At 40.0% G+C, this 20,784-nt stretch overlaps 2 protein-coding genes across 3 annotated transcripts in view; one reads left to right on the top strand and one right to left on the bottom strand.

Moving 5' to 3' along the window:
• FBXL13 (F-box and leucine rich repeat protein 13) overlaps positions 1–2,174 on the top strand; it is a gene marked incomplete at both ends in the record, with an annotated part of 96,787 nt that extends 94,613 nt beyond the window's left edge. The window contains one exon of the mRNA XM_080610252.1: positions 2,051–2,174. Within this exon, the coding sequence (XP_080466378.1) occupies positions 2,051–2,174 (124 nt within the window). The remainder of the gene's footprint in view (positions 1–2,050) is intronic.
• Positions 2,175–4,308: 2,134 nt separating this feature from the next.
• The window catches only part of FAM185A (family with sequence similarity 185 member A), a 37,202-nt gene continuing 20,726 nt past the window's right edge, over positions 4,309–20,784 (bottom strand). The window contains exons 6-8 of one of the 2 annotated variants that reach the window (XM_080639270.1): positions 16,354–16,449; positions 13,406–13,540; positions 4,309–4,580 (exon numbers count right to left, since the gene is read on the bottom strand). In XM_080639270.1, coding sequence (XP_080495396.1) covers positions 4,465–4,580; positions 13,406–13,540; positions 16,354–16,449 — 347 coding nt within the window. In that variant the 3' untranslated portion in view covers positions 4,309–4,464. The remainder of the gene's footprint in view (positions 4,581–13,405; positions 13,541–16,353; positions 16,450–20,784) is intronic. The other variant, XM_080639271.1, reaches the window with a different exon arrangement.

Here is a 20,784-nt window from a genome sequence, read left to right as displayed (position 1 = left end):
CCCCGTGTTTGGGCCAGCACTTTTCTCTGACTTATACCAAGTGCTTTGCCAAAGATACTCATAATTATTTGCTAAAATGCTTTTATTCATCAATGTGCTAATTTAAGACAGTATATAAATAAATACACAGGCTCCATCATAGTACAAAGTATCTTAACTAAATGACCTATTTTGCCATGTGGTGGTGATTCATGAATGGCTGTTTCTGGCAAACTAATCAACTGTAGCTCCAGGCATGGGACAGCATAAGCTTCCAAAAGAATAGTAACAGCTCCCCTTATACATGCTTGAGCCAGCTGCCATACATTGCAGTTTCCACGGAAAACAGGAATTTGGACTTGGATGAGTCGATTTGTATTTTATAGCTTAGAGCTTATAGCTCATATAAATCGTGCACACATTCCTCAACGGCACAGGCCTCCCTAATATAAAAACAGATAGAGCCTTGTGTTGGTGTGTTCATACAGCACGGCAGTGTTCACATCCTGCAGGGGTTGAAAAGGAGCCCTTCTTGTGTCTCTAATTTGTCCCTTTTCCATGCCTTCCCACTTCCCCTGTCCTGCTGCGATGGTTACGTTACAGCTGTGCCTCTTTTGTAACCATCCTCAGCATTTTCACTTTGGGAATAAAAGAGATGCTCTGTAGTAGCATTACTGGCAGCTAACAGACCACTTCAATTCGGGTTTTTAACTAGTATCATGCAGACATTGTATGTTACATTATTGAAGAGCGTAAGAAACTGGCCAGCAGGGAGGAAGGCAGCATTGCTGAGGTGGTGACACCAGATGAGGTTGGATCTCCTGAAGAGGACAGGAGGTGTGGAACTGGCTCTCCCCAGTGAGAACACAAGGGGAGCTCTCTGGAGTGCAGGAGCATGCATAGGGAGGCCGGGGCTCTGCGCAGCAGGAGCAGGCTGACAGCCAAGTGCAGGACTGGTGGAAAGAAAGAGACATTCAGAAGGCTGGAAGTGCTGGGTTGAGTTCTTCAGCTCAGGAAGGCAGGAAAGGTGCTGGGCTGATGCTGCCTGCAAGCAGGGAGAGAAGGGAGCTGCTCTTCAACATCTTCTTAGGATGTCTTATGTAGCAGGCCAAATTTCCTCCTGTTTCTGTGTCCCTTTGTTCTAGCTCATTGGTTTTGTGTTCTAACACTGGAAAGGGGCAGTGGCCACAAATGCTGAAGGAGATCAGAGCAGTCATGGGTGGTTTTGGGCATAAGCAATTCTCTTCAGGTAACAGTAAGGCTCTGTAACACTGCCCATTTTGTAACCAAGTCTGCTTCAGAAACAATACACCTGAAAGAGGTGGGTGACAGAAGATAACTACAGGTGGAGAGGTTAGTCAAAAAGAAAGCAGAAGGTGAACCAGGAAAGCATAAAAGTACATGGAGGTGCCAGACTGTTCAAAGACAAAACCAGGGACTGGGACCTGCGCAGTCACTATAACCTTCCCATACAGCGATGAAAAACCTCTCTGAGACTGTGATACCTTTTGATGTAACTGGTTTATTAATCTTGTGTGTATTTCTCCTGTGGCATGTGACATGTAAGGAGAGGCTGAGACTTGCTTTGCTCAACCACAGGAAGAGCAGGCTTGGGCTGGAGGAAACTGTGGTGCTGTCTATAACTGATCAGAGGACCCAGACTGTCTCAAAGATGCACCAATAGGACAAGTGGTGTATGTAAAACTCTGATCAGATACAAGGAAACTATTTTCTTTAATCAGGAGGCTGATCAAACACTTGAACAGGATCCCAGAAAGGCTGAGAAACCTTCAGTCCTAGGGACACTCAGCCAGCAAAGCTGTGACCTACCTGGTGTAGCTGGATCCATTAGGCAATCTCCAGCAGCCCTTTCCAACCTGGTTTGGTGACTAACGCCCAAGCCATTATCTTCTTCTGTAGTTTCCACAACAGACACCTCTTACAATACTGATAGCTTTTGTTAGAACAGGAACTTTTGCTCAGGAAACAGCTTGTGGTGGTCTTTGGAGAAACACCCTCTGCAAACCCTATTTTACTTTTGTAATTCATCCTTTTTTAACTCTTGTTGCAGAAAAGCTGTCCTGAAATACACAGCCAAACTGAAGAAACAAGAACACAGTGATGCTGACCCTCCTTCCTGGCTCAGATACGACCAGGACTGCAACTTTCAACCAAACACATGCACTGGAGTCTGAACAAACAAATTCTTCAAACTGAAGAATGAAGAAATTGTGCAACATCTTCTCCACTTCCAGGGTTGTCACCAGAGCACAAAAGAACACTCTTATTGTTTTTATTGAAACTAATCATACTTGATAAAAGGCTGTTTGGTGCATTAGGAAGAAAGCTCTGCAGATCTTTTTCACAGTCTGCCTCCAAGCAAGGCAGCCACACTGAAACAGCTTTCCTAACTTTCAGATCTCAATTTGAGCTGTCTTCATCTTCCAGTAATGAGAAGCTTTTGTAGTCCCCTGCAGTGAGCAATAACTACATCTGCATGTGTTTGGGGTTCTTGTTTGCCATGAGGGTCCTCTCCAGGACATAAACACTTTGACTCCCCACAGAACATCACACTTGACACAGCCGTTACTCATCAATACAGTGTTCCTGAGCAGAACAGTGCAGGGGTAGCGACTACCAGCTCCTCAGCACAGCTATGTGTGTGCATCTGAGCATGGTTCTCTACATCTCAACCTGTGCACACAGAGCCCCAGTTCTCATAAATGCCCTTCAGCTGGGTTCAGGTCTCTAAGCCAGCCCATTTTCACACTTGCAGATCTGAACTGTGCTGGCTGGTGGCTGACAGAGGCAGGAGTATCAAACAAAGAGGAGCACAGATAAGAAAAGTATTAAGGGAGAAGTTTTCTCCAGTTATGAGAATGTCTTCTCATGAAACAGACAAACAAAAGTGAGCACACATGGAATTTGCCATTCAAATCCTAATTACTGAAAACCTACTGCTCTTCCCTTGCCTGGAGAAAAACATGAAGTTTCATCTCACTAAAGCAGAACAAGACATTACTCAAAAGCCTTTGGAGAAACTCCCAAAGATTTGTCTTTCTTCAGCTCATTCCTGACCTTTATGTAAAAGTTCTAGCTGGTCTCAACATTTATTAGCTTGGAAAGAATATAAGCAGAGCAGCACAATTTTTCTGACAGCTTATTTAAACTTCTTTCAGCAAGTAACTAACAATGCTAATGCTTAACTGCAGCTCATTTTAGAATATGAGCTTTAGCTTGCTTTCTTTTGAACATGGAAGAAATAACAGGCTTTCTCTACTGCACTCTCCCTTAAAACTGCTGATGCAGCTGTCCCAAAACGCACAAACTGAATCACAGGCTGACAAGCTTTGTATGCTGGGTGAGTAATGGAACCATTAAATGCATTTGATTTAGTGAAATCTCTACTAGACTGGTTTTATTTGTCGATGCTGTGTGATTTTAGAGGAGCTTCACTCACTTTTGTCTGCTGCAGTGCACAGAAATCATTAGTTCCACCAATTTGTCAGGAAATCTAAAACCATTACACATTTATTAACTTTGTATCTTTTAGAAGATGACAAGTAACTAGCAACAATGTATTGCTTTTACTAATAATATTAGCAATGTGCTATATATTAGTGTTTATATTAAAAATACGTATTTGCCATAAACGTCTGTGCCCAATTTATCCAAACAAACAGTACACACAACAGCAAAGAACATTGAGATTTTAACCACCCTGAATTAGAGTAAAAATGTTGCCTTTGACTATTGAAGCCATTAGCCAGGGGCAATTACACCTCTTGGGGAATCCTGTGGGAACAGAGTTCATTTCATAATGTACCCTTATGAATTAAAGTACATACTCACATATACACAACTTAAAACCTCTGAACTCCTCTTTGCTACACTCAGTTGCCAGGAAATTCCTCAGCTTTAAACCACACACTTCAGTACTACTTTTACAAGGTGCCATACACATGCATGGAAAGGCTTTTTAAAAGCTCCATTTACTTTACTGTGTGTTTGCATTATGGTAACACAAAATTCTCCACAGAAATCACACATGCCTCCTTCCCTCACATCCTTCCTCTGCTTCTGAGAGCAGACAGTCAAAGGAAATGCAGCAAAGAAACAGATCACAGTTCTCATTTATTAGGCCAATACTTCCATTTTGTGGCAGCTTTTACCTGAAGGGAACAGTGATGTGGACTCTTCCCTTACTCCAAACTTCTGTTTGAAAGTTACCAGTTTTTAAACTGCCACAGTGAGCGGGTCAAGTTATACAAATCCTGAATATGTAAGATCGTGGTGTTCCTAAAAGGCACTAGAAGTGATCTGTTAAGCACCAGCCACAGTCACAGGCAAACCTTGGGTTAAAGTACCCTCATTTTTAATATTGTTTCTCTCTTATATTAAGAATATACAGCAAAAAAGGTTCATAATTTTACAGAAATGTTCCTTTACAATCTCTTGATTCAATCTCTTTGGCCTATTTCCCCTTTAAGAACTCTTCAGCTTGACAGACTGGATCCAACTTTGGCTTTTAAGACACACTTTGCCATTTTGTGTGTCAGCCTTAATCCATCTGTCTGTTTCGTCCCATTGATTCATGTGACCTGGAAAAGAAAGCTCTGTTCAGTTTAATTTGACACACAATAAACTTATCTTTACAGTGCCATTTTTCCAAGCTCCCTGGAAATAGTTACATGACTTTTATTTAGCAAAATTTATGTATTTTTAACAGGGGCTTCTGACATTTCATTCTTGCATTAATATCATTCCCCATAACATATTTCAATAAAGTTGTGGGTTTTATTACACACTTCTGCAGTTTTTGCTATGGGCTGGAGGCCAGGTGCCCACCAAAGCCGCTCTATCACTGCCCTCCTCAACTGGAACAAAAGGCTCATGGGTCGAGATAAGGGCATAGAGAGATCACTCACCAGTTAATGCCGTGGGCAGAACAGATGCGACTTGGGGAAATTAATCTATCACCAATCAAATCAGAGTTAGATAATGAGAAATAGAATCAGATCTTGAAAACACCTTCCCTCCTCCCAGGCTCAACTTTACCCCCAAATTCTCTATCTCTTCCCCACCAGAAGCGCAGGGGGATGGAGAATGGGGGTTGTGGTCAGTTCACCACACGCTGTCTCTGCTGCTCCCTCTCCCTCAGGGGAGGACTCCTCACAAGACATTAATCTAAGTAATTTGAAGTTTTGATCCTTACTATAAACACAGAAGAGAGATAGGGGTAAGACCTGGTTTTCCAGATGACCAGACATGTTGTTACTATTACTGCTTTCACCCCGAGCTGTCTGTCTTCTCTCTCACATGTTTCATATAAACTTAGTATGCATGCTCATGCTCTGAAAAGTTCACAATGTAACAGACAAAGGAGGAAGTTCAACTTACCCTCATTTTACAATTAAGAAACTGAGGTCAAGAAAGAATAAATGACCTTCCAAATTTATCCAAAAGATTTATGACCAAATTGGGAATTAAACTGGATCTTTTAAGTCCCAAATCAGTGCTTTTATCACAAGATCAACCTTCACTTTGGTTTATCTTCACAAAATATCGCTTATTATTACTTTAGTGTTCGTGTGACTGAGTGAATTCTAAGTTTAGAACTAATTTCAGCCTGGAATAGCATAACGGATGGCAGGAAAGCAGATTCTGGAGCAACTTTGCAAACATGCTCAGCTCTGACCTGTAACACAGCTGAAGTTAAATTTTGGCCACGTCAAAACAGTGGCGAAACTCCAACTGACATCACTGCATTGGTTTCCACAACTCCAGCCTTTGTGCCAGAACCTTCAATAGCATTTCAGTATTTTGGTACTTCTAAGTGGGATTAATTTAAGGTTATGGTCCAAGCCCACATCAATTCACCAGCAGGCTGAGGAACCCCTTAGAAGTATGGGATTTTCAGAGAGACCAGGTTCTCCCACTGAATGAAGAGGTATTTCAGTGTCTGTTCTTATCAGACTACAACACGCCTTCGAGGATCTACATGGGGATGTCCAGGTACAACTTCTGCGCTGCCAATTGCTCCAGGCAGCAGCAGCCTCAATCACACTCAGTCTTGGGATCATTCCTACCATAAGGCAGAATCCATAGTTCCACTCCCTGCCTAATTACAACTTCAAGCTATGGTGATCATCACGAAGTTGGACAAATGCATGGTACATGAAATCTGTTAAAATCTGAAACTTCAATTGCTCAGAAAGCTTCCCTGACCCATCAATTTGCAATGGTATTGCATCAGGAAGTACAGAACAGAAATGACAACACCACCTGTCTTTTAAGCAGAGGTAGCCCTTAAAACATTAGATCAGTTTGAATTTTAAACAGGAAATAGCCTCCAGGTGTCAAAAAAACCCAAACCAACAAAGAATTGTAAAGGACAATTTCAGCTGATCCCTTAACAGAGGTGTAGGGCACTGAAAGTACAGCTTTTCTTTCTATGGAAAGAGGACAAAACCAATGTATTTCCAGAAAGCATACATTGGAGTGCTTGGTCCCAGTTTCTCTCTCTCATGTCTTTGTCACTACGGCTTGTACTTCCATACAAGGAACAAACCCTGAAGCACAGTCAGCCCTGTATATGAACACCTTTACACATTGCTTATACCCTGCCTAAAAAGTTAAGGCATTCTGAAGAAACACAGGCACAAATTAACTCGAGCTGTTGTGAAGCTCAGTTGGTGTCTGAGCGCTGTTTCTCATTTTGCATTTGCTGTGTGAGCTTAGGAAAATGCTTTGTTCCTTATGTTTCTTCTTGGAGATTTGCCTGTTAAGGAAAAGCAGAAAATATCAAACTGCCTGCAGGGAAGTCAGTGTCAAGTTCCACTCCCCAGGGATTAAGATCTTCAAACTAGTTTAGGTTAAGCTTATCCTCAGTAGCAGAGCAAATCAAGCTTAACATATTTAAGTAACTTTGTGTATGAAGCACTAATCAAGCAAAAAGGTCGGAGATCTGTTGATGACAGTTTGGTCTTAACTGTACTCACTGCCTGCACCCTGAATACTGTGGGAGCATGAGTGGATTCTGAGGATCACTTTGCTAGCATGATTAAATCACAAAAGCCAACTGCCAGCTGGATTCAGAAGGAGGGGATATCAAAATTAATAAAGGATTTAATTTCAAAACCAACCAGTTACTACAACAAATGTGAACTCAGGACAAGACAGATGCACCACTCTGCTGCATGGCCACCTTTTCCATTTGTTTCATTTTGTTGTTTTAGGGGGTGTCCCCTTCCAATATGTGCTGGTGTCTAAAGGCAGGGAACACCTTTAGAGAGCTTTACACAGGCAAGTACTGACTGTTTATTCACTTCCCTTCCCAGAGATTAGAGAAGTTAAGGAGATCTTTATTTTCATCTCCTAAAACACACACAGAGCAGCCTATTCTACATGTTGTTCACTGGTGTTAGGACTGTGGTATCTCTCAAAAAGTCTGTGAACAGCTTGAGTTAAATGCAAGCTGAAACCAATAAAAATCTGTAGGATAGCATCTCATCTCATGTGTTTTATAAAAGTTGGATGAACTTTCTATTTGACTCAAAGGAATGTAATCTTTTCCAGATAGAACCTGGGTCTTTGTTTGTTTTTTCAAGATACTGCTTAAGGATCAAGGCTTCACAGAGGGACAATGTTTAATGGGACACTGTGAAACAAAGCTCTTCCCACTCAGCTCTAGTGGCAAAGAGTCAATAAAAATTGCTTCTAGGAAAGAAGGAAAGTTCTGAAGTGCCTTGAGAAAACAGGGAGGGACATGACAGTGGATAGCGTTACTTGGGGGATCAGAACTGTAACTGAATGCGAGTCAGCTGCACAGTGGGAGAGGAGAGCTGCACTTGGACAGCTGTTACAGTTCAGGAAAGAGTTAGGTTTCAGCTGACTGACAATACAAGCTCTTTCAGTTATTTCCCTTTTAAAGGCAAGTTGTTTGCCTCACATTACTCACTGCCCCTTCAGCTTTCTATTTAACCCTGGCACTCCATGTAGCTAAACACACACACATTACCTGAAAGGAAACAATAGAGAATTTCTGATATCAAAAGCACACAAACACACCCCTAAAGCTTTGTTCATTGTACATGAGACTTCAGCAGTCAGCTCCCTCCTTGCACACTGGCTTTGTAGCAATCCTAAAGGCTAAGTCCACAGTACTTCGTAGGCCACATTCCCAGTATGAGCCATTGTGTGAGTGGTGAGAAATAAGTTATTCCTGAAGGTAAGAAGCATCTGTCTAAATCCTGTGTTCCAGAAGGGAATCCAGATCTAACCTCAGTCAGACTTAAATTCTTACTATTTCAGTGCATGACTGAGTGCATGATTGTTGTAAGGAGAAAGGTGCTCCTCACCACAATCTACCTGCAGACCTAGACAGAGTGAAAAGACTCTAAGTATGTTATTAAGAGAAGCCCAACATGTCAGAGAAAGGACAGTGGTATCGATGTCCATCTTCTCAAGGGATCTGGTAAATAGACAGACTCTCTCCAGAGGCACATGAAGAGAAAAGCCATCTTAGGTGTTTCTGGTGATCAGGAGAGTAATTGGATGCTGGATCAACCCATAAGGTAAAGGCAACATCTATCTGGAAACTTTCACAGGAGAAAAGGGGTTAAAGAAGACAACAAGGGATTCCTGCCCATATCCAGGACAGACATTTGAGAGAAGGTGTAGGTTAACATGCAAAAGAGCACTCTACTACCTGTGTGCATGGTCACCACAAGGCATGGCTCCAAGAGGAACACTGTTCACATGCGACTCAGCGAAGCTCTAGTGCTATAGATGGGGTGTGATAGTACCAAATGCTAAAAATGCTGTTAATTGCTGCAACTGCTGTCACACTGGATGACACAAGGCAGCACATACTTCTCAGCTTGGGAGAAGACATTAAGTCCCAAAGAGTACATTCTTTGTAAGAGGACAGAAACATACAGAGAGGTTGGCTTGCCAACTTGAAAGTAAGAACAGCAATTCACAATAACTGACACAGACAAACATCCATAGCCTCTGAGGAGCACCTGTGGGACTTTCACCAAGGAAAACTCACGCAAGTGCTGAAAACCAGAGGGAGCAAGTGACTTGCCAAAGCTAAAAGTTCACTTGGCACTAGAGCTAGGGCTAGACATGGGGAAAGATCTGGAATCAGATGAGTCCCTGGCACCACCCAAAGATGGAAGATTTATACAGTTTAAAGAAAGGGGTTGTGTTCCAGACAGACAATTAGATTTGGAAATTGGTACCATCAGCTACAAGGACCTAGAGAAAGTCTCCGAATGACTGCAAGACTTTTTCCAGCGAGCTTAGCTGTCAGCGCACAAGCTGGCAGTGGAAGTGGGCAGAAGCATGCTCACTGCATTCATTCAGTCCCCACATGTACCCACCCCTATGCCTCATAACCTTCACTTGAGTCACTGCAAGGTGGGTGGGAGCAGATGGTCATATCAACTTCAGACAAGAGAAAACAAGTCTGAAAGCAACCTAACCAAGGATGCACTGAATCTAACCCAATGTGCTCACCTAGCCTCTTCTTCACAGTCTGCAGTACTTGGAGTGGCCTCACCAGACAAGTGCCTACCACCAGAAAGTTTATCTTACTGTTTAGTTAAGTTTTCCTTACCATAAGGTCAAACCATGATTTCTATTCCTATCACCAGTGGCAAAGAAATTATTTCTTTCATCTCTGCAGCAATTTCTTACATACTGGAGAAAAATGCATCTTATCTTCCTTTAGTCTTCTCTTCTTTAGACAAAACCAACATTTCTTTTAGTCTTCTCTCATTAATCATGCCTTCAGGCCTCTCATCATGTGCTCTCCTCTGGAGTCTCCACAGTTGTCCACATCCCTTTTTGAAGTACAGTACTCAAAACTGGACACATGCCAGCAAAGTATTACTAATGCATGTAAAGCCAAGGAATTATTTTGAGTTTTACAGGACAGTCATGCTCATATACTGTTTATTTTCTTTTCAGCTGTGCAACACTATTGTTTCCTGTTTAATGATGTTTTTATTGATATATTCCTCCTCTTGGAACCACACAGGTCATTATTCCCATCTTTGCACTTTGAATTAACCGGAACAAATGACGTATTGGAAGAATGGCCTAAAAAGCATACAAATCAAGATTATCTGAGTTTCAACTTCATCCTTCAACATGTTTGTAACCTCTTTAACACAACAGTCTCCTAAGCTCTCTTTCTGCTTAATTATTTTACACTTTTTAGTCTGCTACCTTTCCTCTTACCATATCTAGTACCAGATACAGTTAATGACCTCTACAGTCTTCTTAAATCAGCTGACGTAAGAATACAGGCAGACAGGAGACATGGGGAAGGTACAGACGTTGAGCAGCAAGGGCTTCTCTCTTCACCAGGGAAAGGAAAAGAATGCCTTGACATGACTGCCACCAGAAATTAAAGAAGTTACTCAAGCACTCAAACCAGACAGCTGAACAAACATTTTCACAGATGGAAACTGGACCAGTGCTTAGCATGAAAAATCTGGTTTTATAACAGATATCATTATACCATACATACTACTTCTAAGAGTGTGTGCTGATGTCAATGGAAACAGATGCCTTGTCCTTGCAAATTACTCTGAAGAGTAAACTCCCTGGCACTGCTCTCCAACTCCTTCCATGTACCAGCAAATGTCCCAGTTCTGCAGTAAAGTTCCTTCCTTTTCTGAAAGAGCAAAACACCTTTTCACATCTGCCTCCAGAGCATTCACTCCAGGCTTTCATCCTCTTGGTTTGACTAAAACTCACCCAAGTCCTTGGCTACCTTGCAAAACCCTGGATGTGGCTGCTTGTGGGACTGTAATGTACTGACTTCCTCACTCAGTGTGGAAATGGGACACGTGAAGCAAGGTGATGATATACGTCGTAACTGCTGTAAGAGCGGAAGGGAAGGCCTTCCTAGATAGAGCAGGTCACAGACAAGGTCCATTTCTACCCCAGTCACAGAACATTGTCTTCCCACTGCAGTCTCCTCTCTAACATCTCTCAGAATATTCCCAGTGGCAAGTGAAGCTTCCTGAAAGCAGCTGGTTCCTGTGTTATCCACTTGAGAACTGGCCAGTTTCTGAAAAATCATCTATTTTTAAACTAACCTTTGAGCTCAGAAGCATAAAAATCTGAACTGTCATGCTCTTGTGATTGAGTGCTTTTCTACTTGCAAAACCCCTCTTCTCTCCCTATTTTGTATTTCTTCAGTTGCAGCAGCAGGACAGCTATAGACTCTACCTAAAATTTCAACAGTGGATAATGTTTTCATGATATAGAAGCAGTATTAAATGATTTTTAATTATTTCAGAATTTACTTATACAAGGAAATTCTCAAATACCAACTTTAAGAAGCTTACTGAAAATAAGGGAACAAGTGCTTGTGCAGTAGAAAGAATACACTATCCCCACAGGTTAAGGTAAAGAGGAGAAGAAGCAGGAAGCATCTCCCTTACCATGCCTAAGGAATGGGCAAATGATGCCTCTTTCTTTGCTAAGAAAGAGGTGGAACTGTTTTCAAAACAATAAGAAAAGGAGCAAAGCACACGTTAAACCCAACTACTCTTCATGTTTGTTGCTTCTACCTGACCAGTGAAGAAAGGGGAGAAGAGCATCACTGGTTACATTACATCAGAAAACACTGAAAGCTAAATGCGAGGTATAGAGACAGATGAAGATACGTTGCTGCAGACCAGCACTAGTTTAGCTGAACTGTATCCTGCACAAAATCCATTCCAGGGTCTCTTTTTCATTCACCTGCATTACTATCAATTTAGATCGATGTTTAAAATATTTTTGGTGCAATGATTATCAGCGACTGATAATCACTGGCCTAACATTATTCCCTCTGCATAATCCTCACTGATTTCCATGCCTTTTGGATATGTTTAATTTGAGGGTTAACTAATCAGAGCTGCTTTCGGCCTCAACTACCAAGATCATTTCCATACAGAACAGCGGTTGAAAAATTGCATCTATCTCAGTGATGACTGTACTACATAAACACTGGCTGGGTTGTGAAACCAGAGAAGCCATTCAGCTGTGGATATTTGAAACACCACTCTTATCTTTAACATTCCCAGGGTAATAAGATGATTAACTGGCCAGTGGTCCTCATTCACTGGGAGAAATGTTTTACTGCTAAGACAACTCACTCTATAAAGCCTTGCTTGTATCTGGGGTCCTTCACAGATTTCTAGCCTGAGAACTTCTAACCATGTTTTTAAAGCTATTGTATTTAACAACCACCAGTATATCTATATACTAGTTACTCTTCAAGGTAAGATTACTCTTTTACTACAAGGTAAGTTACTCTTTAAGGCAGGATATATATGTATATGCCTATACATTTCAAGACTACTATTTTGTATAAGCAAGTTACATGGTTTAGTGTGAGGTGCCCCTACCCATGGCAGAGAGGTTGGAACTCGATGATCTTAAGGTCTTTTCCAATCCTAACTATTCTATGATTCAAAACTGAAATTGTGTACATACACTTCTAACATTTCCTGACTTTGAGATTATCACCTAACGTGGGGGAGGAAAAGAAGTTTTGTCCATATTTTCTTCAGTTTAAAACCAAAATGAAACTCAAAGCCTCACCCAGTCTGCTATCACATCAGGTCATAATGACATAACACATTCAAAAACAAAGCTGGAGCCTTCAGACACACTGCATTAATGTTTCCTCTTGAGCAAACCGAGTAGTAATTGGTAACAGCAACAGCCTCAACTTCTAGATAGACACGTCCGGAGAGGGGGAGAGAAATACACACGCTGACAATGAATTGTACAACTGTTTTCTAAAGCAGGAAACAGCAAGACTTGGGATTCCCAAGTTCAAGTTTTAAATTCATTAGAAGAATGTTTCCAGTAACCACAGGCACCTTTCCATTTACTCTGTTCCTCCATGCTCCAGCTTCTTCTGCTCTTCTCCTAGCTATCTCCCACCCATCATTTCTGCACTGTTTACCTATTATACTGTATGTTTATAAATATGCTGTATATCCCTTTCACTTCCTCCTCCCACTCAACAGAGACAGACAGAAAACTTTTCATTATGTTTTTTAACAGAAATTCCCTGGCAATTTAATATGTGACAGTATAAGCCAACAAAGCAATGGGTCAAATTCAGCCCTGGATTACCTCCCATAAATTCATTGGAATAATGCTGAGAATGAATTTGGGTCCAAGGCTTTTATTAGAGAAGCCGTTTGTTAGCATTCACAAGTCATTTACTAAACAAAATGAAAAAGTCATCTAGTAACATGGGGAGTACAATGGCACAAGGAAACATTTGAACCTGAAACAGATGAAATAAGAAGCAGCCAAGAGCAATAAACTCTTAAGGAAACATAGCTGCCTTTGACAAAGGCCAGACAGACATTTATTGGAAGCCAAGATTAGTAAGCCTTACCACTTATAGTTACGTGATCATCTTTGGAGGCACTCTGTGTTTCTTTTAACTGAATCTCCGAGCTCACATCCACTTTCCTTCCAGACAACTGTAAATAGGCTTTGAGAGAGGCAGGTACCTTGACTGTAATTGAACCTGGTATAAATTGAAATGAAAGCCAGTTAGCTTAACATTGAGATCAAAGCACAAAACAGGCAATTATTCAGCTAAATTGAATCAAATTGTTCGGTTTGGAGTTTTGGGTTTTTTTGTAAGAGCCTTCAAACACTGTAACCTCTTTTTTGTCTCTGAAAGGATAAAAGAAGATAACGTCATTTATCATAACCAGGATACTGCATGTCATACAGTTGTCATACAGTTACCATACAGTTACCATAACTGAGCATGAGCCAGCAGTGTGCGCTCGCAGCCCAGAAAGCCAACCGTATCCTGGGCTGCATCAAAAGGAGCGTGACCAGCAGGTCGAAGGAGGTGATCCTGCCCCTCAACTCTGCTCTCGTGAGACCTCACTTGGAGTATTGTGTGCAGTTCTGGTGTCCTCAACATCAAAAGGACATGGAACTGTTGGAACAAGTGCAGAGGAGGGCCACGAGGATGATCAGGGGACTGGAGCACCTCCCGTGTGAAGACAGGCTGAGAAAGTTGGGGCTGTTCAGCCTGGAGAAGAGAAGGCTGTGTGGAGACCTCATAGCAGCCTTCCAGTATCTGAAGGGGGCCTATAAGGATGCTGGAGAGGGACTCTTCATTAGGGACTGTAGTGACAGGACAAGGGGTAACGGGTTCAAACTTAAACAGGGGAAGTTTAGATTGGATATAAGGAAGAAATTCTTTACTGAGAGGGTGGTGAGGCACTGGAATGGGTTGCCCAGGGAAGTTGTGAATGCTCCATCCCTGGCAGTGTTCAAGGCTGGGTTGGACAGAGCCTTGGGTGACATGGTTTAGTGTGAGGTGTTCCTGCCCGTGGCAGGCAGGCTGGAACTAGGCGATTTTAAGGTCCTTTTCAACCCTAACTATTCTATGATTCTATGTACATGGAGAAAGTGGTGTCACAGTATTTCCTTGGCAGACATGAAAATTAACATTGACATAAACTGCTAGCAACAGCTCTTGGTAGAGGATCTTACTCCAGGAATGATGAAGTGAAGCAAATCTAATACATCTAACAAGTATTATGACTTTAGCTTCATCTTCTAGTTGCCTATTTACACTCCTGAGCAAGGACAGGGGATCGGATTTGACGATTAATCCATGGCACATTAAGAAGCAATTGCTCCTCTGGAATGATGAGGTGCTGCTTACACATTGTTAATGCTGCAATTGTCTTTGCTTTACTGCCCAGGGCCAGCTGTTCACATCCTTGAACAGATGCAGTCTCAAAAGTGACTAACCAGTTTAGACTACATATCACAAAAATGTAAACTACTGACAAAACTGAAGCTTTGGTGACACGAGTAATTCTACCCTTGAGGTTAAACCCAGAAATTCTGACTTCTGTTTCCCCTAAATATGTGCTTCTGTGCACCTGGAACAGGCTGCCCAGGCAGGTTTTGGAGTCTCCCTCTCTGGAGACATTCAAAACCTGCCTGGACACATTTCTGTGTAACCTGCTCTAGCTCTAAAATACCTGATGTTGTAACAATTAAATAGTGGTCAGAAAGCAACCCTAGCTATGAAATTTAAATTCAGCAGAATCACTTGCCTGTGACAGTCCTGATGAACTAGTAACTGTCAGTATAGTTGGGCCTAAATTTTGCTGGAGCCACAAAAGCCTTAGGATAAGAAAGGTCTTCATCTTTGGGTCCTCCTTGGAGAGTTTCTCAGTTATGTGACTCATAAAATCCAATACACATGCAGTTAATTTATCACGAATGGGACATTTTCTACACTGCAGCTGTCAGCAGTTACACTGAATTTACGGGGTAAATGAAAACAGAACTTCATCAACTTTGTCTTTACTAAACTGTGCTGCCAGAAAAGATGTCAGGCAATGTTTTGAAAATAACAATTAGCTTTTATGAAATGTTTGTCTTTCCTACTAACTCAAAGAAATATTAACTTATTACTAAGTGATTCAAAAGGTAACTAAGAAATAATACAAGAAGATATTACTTTGCACTAAAGAAATCAGAACAGCTGCTGCAGAAGAATGGCACACAAGTTATTTCAATGCATTTCCTTCATTATTCTGAGTAACTGCTAGGTTTTAACAGAGCACAGGCATTGCCTCACAGACAAGAAAAAGGTACCAAATACCATGTTCAATTAAAACACCTGCAGTGCCTGACTTGATGTTGAAGTATAAAAACACTGTAGTTTGTGGGCTTTTTCTTTCAAAACTAGGGCTAACAAGATGTATTCAGGGCTTGGTCATTTACAGTATCCTATCTCATGAATGGTAAAACTATGAATCTGACTTTAGGCGTGACCTTTTACCTAAGAGGTGAAATTCTAGTGAGTAATCAGGAGCGAAAAGGGAAGACTGGTAGGGTAAGGCCTCTCATCCTTGTTTTTTCTGCCTTCCAATTTCAGGAACAGGACATACTAACCAGTAAAGGTGGGAAAAAGAAATGTAAATGCGTGTCAGTTGTGACTCTGCACACATACGTATCAGCATCATGGAATAAACTGTGTTCAAGGCAAAGGAAGACTGCATAACAAGTCAACTCTGCAGGATTCTGCTGGGTATGCTGCCAGGAAAAATAAGCACTGAAAACCACAAATATTCTGTAATCCATATTAAGTACCATTGCCCCTTAGAGTTTACTGTATTATCAGTATATACACCTTCTAATAATGAGGTAAAACAATACAGATAACCAACAATCAGAAACTATGTTGCTTTTCAGACAGAAACAAACAAAAAAACCCCCCAACCCTTGCCCCTTTTTATTTTACATCATAAGCTGCAACAACAACAACAACAAAAATCTTTGTTTTAGTTTCCTAACCTTTCTGGGATTTCAGATCCACTTTTCTTAACTGACTGATATAAACATCTATCGTCCCATGATGTGTAGAAGCTTTTAGACTTCCATCTGATGAATCTAAGGAAAATAAAATAAATTAAAATCTTGTTTATTGTTCATCCTTTAAAATAAACATTTACCAGAATCTTTCTTTGTATTTTGATTTTGACAGTTCTTCTGTGTTTGAGAAGTAACTTATATTTACTGAATGTCAGGTTTCTCTTAGAAAAACAGGTTTCTGAGCAAAACTGATCTCCACAGTCCAGAACTGTGGCACAGACACATCCCAGGGCCATAGCCCTGCAGCTGCTACTGGACTTGTAGCATCTACAAGGCCACAGTTAACACTTCCCTCTCTCTACAAGGATGAATTTATCTGTGTGCAAAGATCAAGCACAGACTTTGAACACTCAGATCTACTTTAGATGCTGAAAGAGTTCATCTGCTCATTCTCTACACAGGGAGAACTTCACCCATGCAAACAACAAGCAGTTGTGCACTATAACATCTCCTTACAAAGAAGAACTGTGTGTCAGGCTTTGTAAAGTCTCATTCACTACATATATGAAATTTAAATGAATTTTTGAGATAAACATTGCACTTTAATATACATAGGAAACCAGCATTTGTTCTTTGCCCTGGAACAGAGATGTGTGTATTTTCTTCTATACCTTATTAGCTGAAATTTATAACAATACTTACTGAAGAAACATTTTTTACAATTAAAAAGCCTTTAAGAAGCCTGAACTGTATACTTGAGAAGTAGTCTCTAATTACTTGCAATGCATTCCAGTTTTAAATATACAAATTCCTTCAAAATTACAGTGAAGGTCTAAAGAGTCAACTTTTGGACTACTGAACAGATCTATAGCTGATAAAAATTACAAAGAAATGATGAAGCAACGCTAGAGAGGCATAAAAAAATTAACTATGTACCTGAGCAAAAGGCAGTCAGTGAAATATCTTTTCTGATACAATTTAGAAATGAAAGTATTGGCAAGAAATCTTGAAATACTGACAGAAACTTTTTCTTAGCTTCTGGATGTGCACAGAAAAAGGAACACAGTCAGGCCTTCAGAACTAAAATAACAAAAGCAAACCTGAATAACACTTCCCATTTTAGAAAGTAAAAACATTCATGAAAGAATTAACTTGATGAATCATAACAAGGATATCTACCTTAACACCTTACCCTTGCTACCCAGTTTAAACTTTAAACAAACTCATCTGGCGCTTTTCTGATTCCAGATCTCAAGCACAGATGTTGAACATCAGTGTATCATATACAACAGTAAAAACACGGAAAAGGATTATTATCCAACAGCTAAAACTGATTTCTTTGGAAAGGAAAGTAGTTAAAAAGTAATTAAGAAGTAGCCAATCCATATTTAGTCAGCTGAGAAGCTGAGAGACTGTCTTTGCCTAAAAAGAACACAGTGACAAGTAGAACTGAGTGTGCCATCTCAATAGATTTTATCTTAAAGCAGCTGTGTTACAAATCTGAAGAATCCCCCCAAATATCAACTCTTCATTAACTGAAAATTAATGAACTGAAAAAAAGGTTTTTCTTGTGTGACAATGGAACATTTTATTGATCACTTTTAAAAAGGTTGTTCATGGTAAATTTGAAAGGTAAAGTCATTAAAATGGCAAAATTTTATATGAATCAACATTTTTGAGTATTTTTAGTAGCGATAGCTTGACATGCTCTTATAAAAGCCACTTTTTCAGATATTCCCAATCAAATTTAAAGCCAATTTCAGAGCCTCCACATAATCTTAACAGAGATTTTTTTTTGGCAACAGGAAATATTCAGCCTCTGACTCTTCTGCTTTAAACAAAACATGCAATTAGTTCTTTTATCTGCACTAGGAAGAAAGAAGAGTCCCCAAGTGACAGGAAAAGAACCCTCTGAAGGCAGAACAACTGCTAACAGTCAGTACACTGCCACCAGCTGATGGTGCTCTGCAGGGACCAATGTTTAATTCAGCAAATCCTTCTTCTTCCTACTCTTCACATGCAAAAGAAGCTCTTGTGAGACTCTTCACAGTGGAAAGATGCGGTTTGCAAATATAGCAGCCCCACTGCAAGAGGAAAAAAGTGGTCTTCTCTAGATTTTCAGTTTATATACATATATAAATATCATAAATGTAAATAGTTATATACATATCAGTTATTCTTTGGCAAGAGACTGGATTCTGTTTGCAGAAGGCACAAACAAATAAAGGATGCAGGAAGAGGGAATAGGTATAGGTTCACCAAGGCACAGATTTACCTGTAAAGTGAAAAAAAAAAAAACCCAACAAAACCAAACAACCCAGAAACCAAACCAAGAACAAAACCACCCCCTCAAAAAAACAAAACAAAACAAAAAAACAACAAAACCCCACAAAAACCAAAGAACAAACAACTCTGAGGAAAAGCAAAATGCTTTTCCATTGGGGAACACTGTTTTGGGAGGGTGACTTGCCAGATTTTGACTCCCAGATTGTACCACTAAATAGACCACTAAATAGAAAGTTTCATAACACAGAAGAAATGACAGCAAAGCTTCAAGAGCTGTGAGAACCTTGGCAGCATTAACCAAACACTAAAGCTGACATTACAATACCTGCCTAACTTTGATCTATGGAGATAGCGAAGTATATTTTACAGAAACAACTGGATATGAGTTATGGAGAGAATTTTATGGATATGATATTAAATACAAATGTTAAGAATGTCAAAAGACAAGTTGCTCATCACTTCTGCAAATCTATTAATGATGATGCTTAAATTTTGTGCCTAACTCTAAACAAATGAGAAGGGGGAAAAAAGAGAAATGGATTAAAAACAGCAAAGATAAGGTTATATAAGAAAAAAGGGCCAAATTTAAATAAATACTTCAACAAGAAAAATTACCCCATATTAAGTAACACAGTCTGGTAGGATAAAATATGTAACTTAAATGTAAAGGAGACTACACATATTTTACAGTTATGACAGAACAAACTTAGGGCAATTTATTTTTAATAACATACGCAGTGTTAGCTGAGATCAATGTGAATAACTGAAGGCAAAAAACAAGGAAAAAAGCATATAGTTTGAATTCAGGCTTTGCTAAGGACTGACAGCTCAAGGGGAAATGAACCATTCTACTGGGAGTGGAACAGATGGTCACCCTTGAGCAACTTCGGCTGTTTAAGAATTTACTAGTACAGGAAGAGAAAAAAGCACTGAAGCAAGATGTCCTTGACAAGCTTTTGTTAAGCTTTATGAAAAATAAATACAGCTTGAAAAATAAGACCTAAGTCACATCACTTGAGAAAGACTATGCAATTAAAGACCACCAGAAAGTCCACAAGGGTGACAAAACTAAACATCCTTTGCAACATTTTCATTTTATGAAGTACTGAAGAAAGGATTAAAAAGTGATCTTTCCTTAAATCTAAGCAAAAACATATTTACTTTTCCTAACAGCACATAACAACTGACCTTCCTCATGTTAAAATTGGTGAAAAAACTGGTTTTCAACAGGAAAACAAAGTATTATGATGCGGTTAAAGACAGGAAAAAACATAAGATTCTAATGAATCTGAACGGCGAGGAAGATTTAATTCCTACTTAACTGGCTGTCTAGTATAATGTGTTGATAAGGAGTGGTTAATTTTCTCAGAATAATCTTCTAAAACCATTACATGAAAAATGAGAAACTGAAATGTATGTTAAATAGACTAATTTCACATACCACTGAATTATCATTAGCAGTCCTTACCATACTCATCATCCGGACCTGGCAAAACCAATGATGTAACACAAAAAGCATAGAAATCTCTCATGAAAACAATTCCTTTGCTAACTAAATTGTCTAGATGATCCTTTTATTGCTAAATGATATAATTTCTACCTTGATTTTAAAGTTGTGCCTGTTGGTTTTAAAGCACATAGTCTTTTCCAGGTAACTTACTTTGTTTTGAAAAAAATCATTATATGCCTCAGTCCTGCATCATAATACAACATGCAAAGTACATCTTCCCCTTGATAAGCCTCTGACACACTATACATCATAAGGGATCTTCCTCGAGTATCTATCCATGCTGTCCACATCTATCCACAGACTATCATTCCGTGTTAACAATCTCTGCAAACCAATTAGCTGTATGCCTCTACCTTTTCCTTGCCAGAATAAGTCCCTGCTGCCCATAAGCTGGTTAAGATTGTTTCTTCCCCTCCGAAACAACCACCATAAGCTCTATGACTTCTGACTACAGAAGATTCATTTCTACAATGAATAATTGGGATAAATGTAAGTAATCCAGTAAGGAAAAGCCATGGGGTTTGGAGCTGGTAGGGGAAAATTTGCCTTGGCAGCAAAGTAGAGAATATATAATTAGACCATACCAATAACATTGAGAAATAAGCAAACTCTAGCAG

Source organism: Psittacula echo (assembly GCF_963264785.1).
Source record: "Psittacula echo genome assembly, chromosome: 1".
Taxonomy (NCBI): domain Eukaryota; kingdom Metazoa; phylum Chordata; class Aves; order Psittaciformes; family Psittacidae; genus Psittacula; species Psittacula echo.
This window is presented reverse-complemented; position numbering and strand designations above follow the sequence as displayed.